The sequence below is a fragment of the Chionomys nivalis genome, chromosome 3 (genome assembly GCF_950005125.1).
Source record: "Chionomys nivalis chromosome 3, mChiNiv1.1, whole genome shotgun sequence".
NCBI lineage: Eukaryota > Metazoa > Chordata > Mammalia > Rodentia > Cricetidae > Chionomys > Chionomys nivalis.
In genome coordinates this window covers 110,768,478-110,778,814 of record NC_080088.1, presented here as the reverse complement: position 1 = coordinate 110,778,814, position 10,337 = coordinate 110,768,478, and the positions used below count along the sequence as shown (strand labels likewise).

Here is a 10,337-nt window from a genome sequence, read left to right as displayed (position 1 = left end):
GCCTGAGCTACCACCACCCAGCAAACTGAACCATTTTTTTAAAGATTTATTTATTTATTATGCGTATATATAGTGTTCTCTCTGCAGGCCAGAAGAGGGTGCCAGATCACATTACAGATGCTTTTGAGCCATCATGTGGTTGCTGGGAATTGAACTCAGGACCTCTGGAAGAGTAGCCAGTGCTCTTAACTGCTGAGCCATCTCTCCAGCCCCCAAACTGAACCATTTCTAAGTGAAAAACAGTTCACCAGTGTCTAGAATATTCTGTCTCCTCAGTCCACAAAGAAACTGCACGTCCTGCATATTCCCTCCCATGCCTTGCTCATAATGACCAGTTTGCTGCATGCGTGTGCTGGTGAGAGTGGACACTTTACGTAAAGAACGTGAAGCATCTTGCATTCCGCCCTGTCTCTGTGGCTGCTGTGCTATATAATCCAGGCCAGCTGGCCTTGCCCTTCGGAGTCGACTAGTCTCCTGTCTCCACTTCCCATCTCTCTGTGTCACAGGAGTGCTGGTTTACAGACATGTGCTGCTACACCCTGGTTTTACGTGGATTCTGGGGAGCAAATCTGGATTTTTAGGCTTGTGTGTGACTAGCACCTTTACCTCCTGCCCCCGGCCGTCTCCCTGGCCTTCCCCTGTAAGGAAAACCACGTTTTGTTTCTCTGTTTGGCCGTCCCCACTGTTGCTGTCATCTTTGGGAATGGTGCCACTGTGGCATTCATAGTCAATACTTTGTGAGTCTCTGGTTTTAGTTCTTTTGAAAATAGAATTTCTGAGTCGTGTGTTTAAGTTTTTGAGGAACTGCCGTTAATGTGGATTTTCAAGGCAAATCTAAGCCAGACGTTCAGGCCTGGGCCTATAGTCACAACGTTCAAGAGACCACAGGTGGAGCCAGCCTGAGTTGTGCAGTGAGTTCTAGGCCAGCATATATAATAAATAAGTGGACGATTCTAAACTCTGAAAGAACCTCCAGGTTTACGGAGAGTTTGAGTCTGTGTCCTAGATAATCCACCAGTTACTTCCACCTAGAGTTAATTTGCAGTTGGGGAGGGCATGTTTTTGAGATAGGTTGTCACTACGGAGCCCAGATTAGCCTTGAATTCTTGCTTGCCCTGTCTCAGCCTTCCAAATGCTAGTTTTTTACACAGCCTTATGCCACTGGCCAGGGTGGCTATTGTCAACCTTGTATTTATTATAGGGGAGGCAGGGATCTTAGACAGGATCCCATGATTCACCAGCGGCAATGGCAGTTTTTGAACTTAGATCTGTCTCTAAACTTCATCCCTCTGCATCCCAAGTTGTAAGTGGAGTGCGCCCCCGCCCACCCCCGTGGCTGTAAGGAAGCCCAGCACAGGAACTCTGGCCAGCCATGGAAAGACGAGCTGCTAGTCTGGATAGGAACAGAGTGCCAGTAGGGCCTGGAGCTCCTACCCACCCTGCATGGTAGCTGTCTGCACCCCCAGCTGCCTCAGACTCGAGGCAGCTGCAAAATCCAAACATGAACTAAAAGAATATCTAAGTACTGTGGGCACAGTTCATGTTTAGATTTTGCTCTTTGTTATTCCTCTGCCTCAGGAAATAAGCCGTGGTTGCTTAGTAGGCTTTTTAAAACCAGGGAGAAGCTGGATGATGGTGGCACACGCCTTTAACCCCAGCACTCAGGAGGCAGAAACGGATGGATCTCTGTTAGGTTGAGGACAGCCTGTTCTACAGACTAAGATCCAGGACAGCCAGGGATACACAGAGAAATGGTATCTCGAAAAAATTTGAAGAAGGAGGAGGAAAGAAGAAGACATGCTGTCTCAAAAATATTTGGAGGCAAAGAAGACATAAGGCATAAAACCAGGGTGAGGGCTGGAGATATGGCTCAGCAGTTGACGGTGATCTGAGTTCGATTCCCAGCACCCATGTTGGGCAGTTTACAACTCTTATAACTCTGGTTCTCAGGAATCCACCACCTGTAGCCTTTGCCGATGCCCTCATTGAGGTGCACATGCCCCCTCCCACTAAATTTAAGGGCCAGGCAGTGATGGCACTCGCCTTTAATCCCAGCACTCAGGAGGCAGAGGCAGGCGAATCTCTGCAAGTTCGAAGCCAGCCTGATCTACAAGAGCTAGTTCCAGGACAGCTAGGGCTGGTACAGGGAAACCCTGTCTCAAAAACCAAAATAAATAAATAAGTAAAATCTAAATTGATAAAGTCAGGGTGATCTGTCGTTGTGGCCCTGTGTGAGCAGCTCAGGCTCAGGCGGGATTCTGCAGACCCTCCTTCCTTATTCCAGAATATAGAGGCATGTACCACCACTGCCCGGCACAGTTGATTTTAACTTTTTTTTTCTCTTTTCTCAATGGTTAGTTGTAAAAAGCCAAATGGTCTTGTACCGCCCGTGCCGCTACAAGACAGTCCGTGAGCAGGGAATGAAGCTGGAGACTTAAAAACAGAGAGACACAGGGGTGGGGGGTAAGACATGGGTCGCTCTTGATACAAGAGTACCACACTTTGGGCTGGAGAAGTGGCTCAGAGGTTAAGAGCATTGCCTGCTCTTCCAAAGGTCCTGAGTTCAATTCCCAGCAACCACATGGTGGCTCACAACCATCTGTAATGAGGTCTGGTTCCCTCTTCTGGCCTGCAGGCATACACACAGATAGAATATTGTATACATAATTAATAAATAAATATTTTTTTAAAAAAAAGAATGCCACACTTTATTGTGCTCAGGGGCAGCTTATATAGGGATCCTTAGCCACACCCAGCTCTTGGGATCTTTCAGCTGCAGACCTCATCAGAACCCACGCCCCTGCCATCAAGGTCTCGTGCTCAGAGCAGCTGTGGGCACAGGTGTTTTGCTCAGTTCACTCCAGCAGGCAAAGGGTCCCTATGTAAGCTGCCTCTGAGCACAATAAAGCGGGGTACTCTTGTATCAAGAGTGACCCATGTCTCCGTCTCTGTGTGTGTGTGTTTTTAAGTCTCCAGTTTAGTTCCTGGCTTGTGTCTTGTAGTGGCACGGGTGCTACAGGAGCATTCGAAGTGAGTGAAGGAGTGAAGGCTCCCAGCGAGATCGGATTTTTACAGCTAGTCATTACTTTGGTCACCAGAGAAATTACCTTAATTATGAAGAGGAATTTTAGGCTAGGGATTTAGTTCAGTTGGTGGGGTCCTCACTTGGCCAAGCCTTCAGGAAGCAAGCCTTCAGGAAGCACTGGGTTTGATCCTCGGAACTGAATAAACTATGGCAGTGCACACTTGTGGGTCCCAGCATTCAGGAGGTGGAGTCCATAGGACAGAAGTGCAAGGTTATTCTAACTACTTAGAGATTCAGGGGCTGGTCTAGGGGGCGGCAAGATGGCTCAGCAGGTGAAGGTGCTTGTCCCCGAGCCTGCCAACTTGAGCTCAGTCACCAGAACTCACACGGTAGGAGAGAACAGACTCAATCGGGTTGTTCTTTGACCGCCGCACGCTCTCTGTGGCAAGTAAGCACATACAGTAAATAAACAAATGTGGGATTTTGTTGCTTTTTTTTTTTTAAGATTAGAGGCTAGGAAGATGGCTCAGTGATTAAGAGTAGGTGCTGCTCTTGCAGAGAACCCTGGTTTGGTTCCTTGGTGGCTCAGAACCATCTGTAACTCCAGTTCCAGGGGATTAGATGTTCCTCCCTGGCCACTGCAGGCAATGGGCACATATGAGGTGCACAGGCATAAGTGCAGGCACAGCACCCATCCACGAAAAAGAGAAATAACCCTTCGAAAAACACAAAAGCCTGCTGAAGTCTCTGTGGGAGCCAGGAGATGGTTGCTATGGTGCCTCGTGCCCAGCAGAGGGCACCAGACTCTGGGAGCATTGCGTACAAAGTAGTCCTTCAGGCAGGGTAGGTGTGCATGGAAGGAGGGTTGGAGACCCACAGGGCCCCCCGTGGCCTGGCTATTGATAACTGCCTTGCTACCTGATAAACGAAAAACTTCCCAAGTTTTAGCCCATCTAACTCTGGAAGTTCTCAGCCACAAAACTACCCAGATCCGGGTATTTTTAGTATTTGGCGCATCTGGTACTGCTTCTCATGCGTCTGAAAACAGCTTCTGTCGTCTTGCTCTTTGCTCAGATGCTTCTGATGAGCAGAATTCACAGTCTTCGATGGAAAACTCAATCAACAGCTCAGAAAAAGCGGAACGGCAGCCATCTGCAGAGTCGGGGTTGGCAGCAGAAACTTCGGCAGTCTCTCAGGTATCCGTCCGCAGTCAGCCTCGTGGGGCGGAGCTAGGCTTCTCCGTGGTCCACTAAAGTCGAGCTGCTTCACTGTCGGACAGCTGGAACACTGCTTGTCCACTGGGCAGCGGCTGAATGTGTTAGCCTCTGTCACCTGGGGCCACCGTGCTAGGAGGGACTCGTGGTCCTGCCTAGGAAGCCTCTGGGGTAGAGCACGCACACTCGTGTTCTAGTCTCAGCTTGGTAACGGTATTTTTTGGGTCCATGAAAGTACCACCTCATCCCAGTGACCCCATGTCCTTTAAGGTTAAGGAAGATTCCATCTCAGAAACCTGAAGGCCAGATAGGTTCTTCTTTGGAATTTTGCTTCTGATCCCGCCCCCTGCTCAGATCCCCTTCTGTGTTGTAACTGAACATAAACATCTCTTGAATTGTTCAGTGCAAAAATAAGACCCAGGGGCAGGAGGCAGATAGAATGGAGTCTCATCCAGGTTCAAATCCAGCTCCAATCTGCTGGGTAGGGAGGTGCAAGCCAGTAATCCCAGCTACTTGGGAAGTTGAGGCAGGAGCTGTTCAAAGCCAGCCTGGAAGACTTAATGAGAGCCCATGTCTCTGTCTGGCCTGCCCTGTGTCCTCACCACCTAGAATAGGCCCAGATCTCTAGGAGGTACTATGCTCACCATGTTGAAAAGGTGCTGCTGGAGCTGTAAGAAGGTATTAGACCTAGAGAGGAGGTTGTCTCAAGTATAGCAGGATGTGGGAGGGGGGAGCTGGGTCTGTAGCTCAGCGGCACAGCACCTGCTGATCATGTGTGACGCCTCAGCTGCTATCCACAGCTCTATCACCGAGCCCCTGGGCGTCTGCCTTTGCCAAGCCTCAATCTGTCAGCCGCCAATGGAGATTAGATGAGAAAATATGGGTAAGATACCCAGCCAGAGCCCAGTGTAGGCACACAGATGTCATCCTCCAGGGCCACTGTGGTGTGTTGACAGACGAGGGGCTGGAGATACAGCTCAGGGGTTAAGAGCACTTACTGTTTGCAGAGGACCCAGGTACCGTTGCCAGCACCCACATAGGAGCTCACGACCGTCTATCTCCAGTTCTAGGGGATCTGACAAAGGCACATGGTGTTCTTACATGCGTGCATTCATACACACAAAATAAATCAATTTAAAAGTAGAATTTTTAAAAAGATGTTAGATTCAGAAGAAGCATCAGCTGTGTGTAACTCAGTGGTAGAGTACTTGCCTAGCGTGTCCCATCATAAAAAAAGGGGAAAGAAGAAAATGTTCCTCGCTCTGGGGCCAGGACGACCCCTTTTTGCTGGCCTGAGTCTATTGTTCTTCCTGAGAGCCCAGAGACTTTCCTCGTCTCTGTCTTGATGTGGAGCAGCCCGAGCTGACTCACCCTGCTAGATCCTCCGCTCAGCAGAAGGCTGCTCCTACAGACAGGACCCAGCAGCCCTGGCAGCTCCTTTGCCCACTCTGTCTTCTTATATCTGTGTCTCCCTTTAAAAAGCAAACCAGGAAGTCAGGTGTGGTGGCGCACGCCTTTAATCCCAGCACTTGGGAGGCAGAGGCAGGCTGATGGCTGTGAGTTCAATACTAGTCTAGTCTAGATATTGGGTTCCCAGCCAACTAGGACTGCATAGTGACATCCTGTCTCAAAGAAGGTGGAGGGTGAGCAGCAAGATGACGCCACTGATCAAGGCACTGCGCCAGGCCTGATGACCTAAGTTCAAAATCTAGGACCCATGTAGTGGAAAGAGAAAAATGACTCCCTCAAGCTATTCTCTGACCTCTCTGCACATGTTGTTACATGCACACATGTCCATGTGCATGCCCAGTACATATAAAGAATGAATTTAATAAAAAATTAAATTCCAAGGTAGTGAGGAAGAGAACCCGCTTCCCTGATGCCAAGCCTTGTCCGGAGTCCTCAGAGAACGCTCACTCAGCCTTCTGTTTTGGTTCTGATGCCCAAACTGGCGCCTCTTTGACACAGTTAACACAACCTATGCTACAGACCAAGCCCTGTTCCAGGACTAGGGTAGCTCAGGCAGAGAAGTTTTATAGACAGATGCAGGACAGATGGCATGGGTTGATGCAGAGAAGCATGAGAGGAGCCTGAGTGACTTGGGCTCTCTTTAGATTGAGAGGAGTCTCCTGTACCTGAAGTTTGAGAGCCATGAACTCAGGAGAGTACAGGCTTCGAGGGGTGGGATGAGTGGAAAGAGGGGGCTGTCCAGGCATAGGCTTTATTCCACGCCTGTGGTAACATGAAGACATCACAGAGGCCAGGGAGCGCAGTTAGCATGGATACTGTCTGCAGTTTGGTCTCGGGTGATGGCTGAGATCTGAGAGACCAGAGGTGACAGCTGGTGAGTGAATACCTTTTGGGGTGTCATAAGACTTCTGGAGAATTCAGTGACAAGGATGGACCCCTTTCCCCAGAATAATGTCCATATGTCCACTCAGCATGAGCTCAGCATTTGCAGCAAGCTGGGTGCCTGTACCTGAGGGACAACAGTCCACACCGCAGAGCCTTCCGCTTAGGTGCTTACCTCCATGGTTACAGACAGGAAGACTAGTCACAAGGGAAACATGGTCTAGGCTTTGTGGAATCAAAGGCCAGGGGCTAAAAATACAGAGGAAACAACCCGTGTCGCGGTTCAGAGTAACAGTGGTCATAGAGTAGGTGGGTTTCACACGCTGTCCAAAGCATTTGGATTTCAAGTTTGCCGTGTGTCTGGAACCTCCCCTCCCCCCAGGTAGAGCTCATGAGGTTGGCAGAGCTAAGTAGTTTTCTCTCTCTTCCCTCTGGAGCCAGTCTGCTGTCCCACCTGTATCCTAACTGCTCTCCCTGCTTATACTGACCCCAGTCCCTTCTCTTCTTCCCCCGAAGGATTTGGAAGGAGTGCCACCCTCTAAAAAGATGAAGCTGGAATGTTCTCAACAGAACTCTGAAGAGATGTAGACGCCCAGTGGAACCCTTTGGTCCATGTTTCATGGCAGGTACATCAGCAGGCTTAATTCTAGAACGCTGCCCAAGCGATTCCTCTTGGGCACGAACAGAACTAACGTTTCAAGTTTACTAAGTGCAAATCCAAGAAAAACCTAGAACGGTGGAACTTCTCAGATGCTGGCGAGCTCTGCTGTGAAGCGAAACACTCGAACCTTCAAGTGACTGTCCTTGGGAAGTGGGCCGACAGCTCAGGAGTGTCTGCACACTGTCTCGGAAGCCAAGATTACATTTGTGTTGCTGCTGTATCCCCTGCCCCCACTTCTCTATTTAATGATATAAGCTATTTGAGGGTGGTACCAGTCAGGAATTTGCTTTTCATAGGGGCTTTTTCACTCTTCAACCAATTCCTTCTGCTTTCTTTTTTTGTGCCTTGTACCCTAGAGGTTACCTCTGGCATGCTTCCTGGTTTTTGCATCTCTCCTGGCAAAGTGCCCATTCATTTTGGTTGGCTGCTGCCCCCTTCCTGTCTCTCTCCTCCCTGCCCCGAGACTGCTTCAGAGCAGGCGGGGTAGAGAACAGGAGATCAGGCACCTTCAGTGGCTCCTGGTTCAGGTGGGCAGTGTTTGGGCACACCCTGCACCCTACCTGGAGCCAGCCCCAACTCCCAGGGCCCCTAGGGCTATAAGTGTCAGCCTGGCTTCCCAAGGGCTGGCCTCCTTGGTTCAGGACACACCCTCACCTGGAGCCATGGAGGCTAGGGGTTTACAAGCCACAGTAGCCCGGATTGACATGCAAAGCCTTTAGATTCTTCTGGCACTTCCACCCTATCTCCCCCACTCCGGCCACCACTGGCACTGCTTTCTCCAGGCCCTCCGAGGACAGAATGGCTGACTGCGAGCTTGTCTCCTTAGGATCGTACAGGGCTGGGGAGGTTGGGAGCAGGCAGCAGGAATAGTTGGTGCTGAACTCTCCCACAGGACATTGCTTGGATTTCAAATCCATGGAAACCTGATGCCCTTCGTCCCTGTCCCCTGTCCTCCCACACCCCAGATCCCAGGCAAGATGCTCCTGGCATCATGTTCTGACTCTCAGAGGCAACAGGTGGATGGAGTCTCGTTCCCAGCATGAGCTGTCAGCCTCCACTGGGGAGCGGACCTTAACAAATGGGCCTCAAAGGCCAGAACCAAGGCACCGAGGAACTGGGAAGATTTGCACACGACCCCAGAAAGGAGCCACGGAGGCTCCCTCTTCCCCTGCCCTCAATTGCACCGAGACAGCTTTCTCTCACTCAGTGGAGACACGCCTTGGACGAGCTGCCCAACTGTTGAGTTCTGAGGCCTGGTTTGCTCTTAATTCCTCCACGGACCCCTCAGACCTGACGGCTTCCCCCCGCGCTTTCTTACTGCACTGGAGCACTGACTCCCTACGAGTTGTATGTTGGGGTGGGGGGAGCGGGGTGTTTGTTTTTGTTTTGTTTTTTTGTTTTGTTTGCTAATTGGTGCATATTCAGGTACCACCTTGTGACGTGTGGATCTTTCTCCCAATCATCATGAGAAGTGTCTGCCAGGCTCCGTTTTCTAAGAGTTTCTGAGGGGAGGAAAGCTCCAATTTCTTTTTCTGTTTTCAAGGGAGCTGTCTATTTCCTATACTCACGAAGAATCAAAATGTTCCTGAATTTTAAATACCTCATGCAAAAATATCTCCTGAAATAAGGGAAAAAAAAAACTTTGAAATCTTAATGTTGAAGTTAGCAATGCTAAAATGTTTCTGTCTTAAAAAAAAAAAATTCTTGTACTTAGCAATTTTGCCCCTCAGGCAGTCAGTTCTATGAAGAACTGTGTTCTGTGTCTTTGCTGGAAAGCATCCAGATGCACGACCTCCAACATATCTCAAGGTCAAGGCGGCTTTACCTCCAGATTCTAGAGCTAGGGCAACATTTTTCTTTTGCAGCAAAACTCCATTTTGGTGAAAGATGAATTTGGATATTTATTTCTTTTTCTGGGAAACAAGCGGTTACAACACACACAACTGAAGGAGAGCCCAGCACATGCATCCATGGAGCCAGCAGGGCGGCCAGGGCCACCTGCACCTCTTCTGTCCACTGCAGCCTCTCCGGACAGTCAAGAGGAGTTGACGCAGTTGAGGATGAAGACAACGACGAGGTCCACGGTACCGAGGCTGTATTAGTTTTTCTCTGAAGTGCCTGAAGGTAGGAATGGGCTGTTGATGGGGACCATTCGGGTGCCCCCGACGGCCACGCCAGGCAAAGAGCCAGCAGCCTTGCACTGCACGCTGGCCAGGAAAGCCTTCCACGCGGAGCGGTCAGACTGCAAAATCAATGTGCTTCCTTCCCCGCCACGGTCCTCTCCAGAGCCGATGGTCCCCATCCCCGAACCCCCGCCCTCATCCCCGCCACAGAATCTAAGACCTTTCATCTGGCCGAGCCAGGGGCTGGGGATCCTAAGCAAATGCCTTCCGTGGACATCAGGCCCCATGGCCTAAAGGGCTCCCAGGGCAAACATCCCCCAAAACTTGAAGGTGGGGGAATGGCGGCTACACATTCCACAAAGTGCTGGCACTTACACCCACAACCCGGAAGGCTATTGACCGGTTCCTAGAGGGTGGTGACTGCCCATCAGACGGTGTCATGGTTTGGAATGTTAGTTATCGCCGAGGACCTGGTTAGAGATAAAGACCTTTTTTTCACTGTTACCTTTTTTTTCCTCTCTTACAATTTTTTTTGGTGTGTTGTACAGCAGTATGATTTTTCACTTATTTATTCCATCAGTAGATATTGTTTGTACAATGTACAATGGTTTCATTTCAGAAAATAAAAAACAAAATCAGATCATGAGTTCCATGGCTTAACCTATTATAATAAAGAATAAAATCAGGTGGATAAAGAGGATGGATGCCTGCTCTGGATGCCTCTGCACAAGTCTGGAACATTCCTTGTAGGAGACTCTGCTGCCAGCCAGAGTTATGATAGCTGCCATTATTAAACACCAGGTGGGTGCCAGGCCAGCCACTAGACACTCCTTTTTGTGGGTGTGTGTTGTCAATCACCTTGTGCACCAGAGTAGACAGCAGGGTGTACCTTGTCCAGTTTATGCAGCCAGGTAGAGCTCCAATCTATGTACCTGGGAGCCAGGACTGGGCAGGCTGAGGCA

General features: G+C 49.8%; 1 protein-coding gene across 1 annotated transcript in view; it reads left to right on the top strand.

The window, feature by feature from the left end:
• Positions 1-10,072, top strand: part of Bcl7a (BAF chromatin remodeling complex subunit BCL7A) — a 34,644-nt gene extending 24,572 nt beyond the window's left edge. Inside the window, exons 5-6 of the mRNA XM_057764924.1 lie at positions 4,100-4,221; positions 7,108-10,072. Of these exons, the coding sequence (XP_057620907.1) occupies positions 4,100-4,221; positions 7,108-7,179 (194 nt within the window). The 3' untranslated portion in view covers positions 7,180-10,072. The remainder of the gene's footprint in view (positions 1-4,099; positions 4,222-7,107) is intronic.
• Positions 10,073-10,337: the final 265 nt, after the last annotated feature.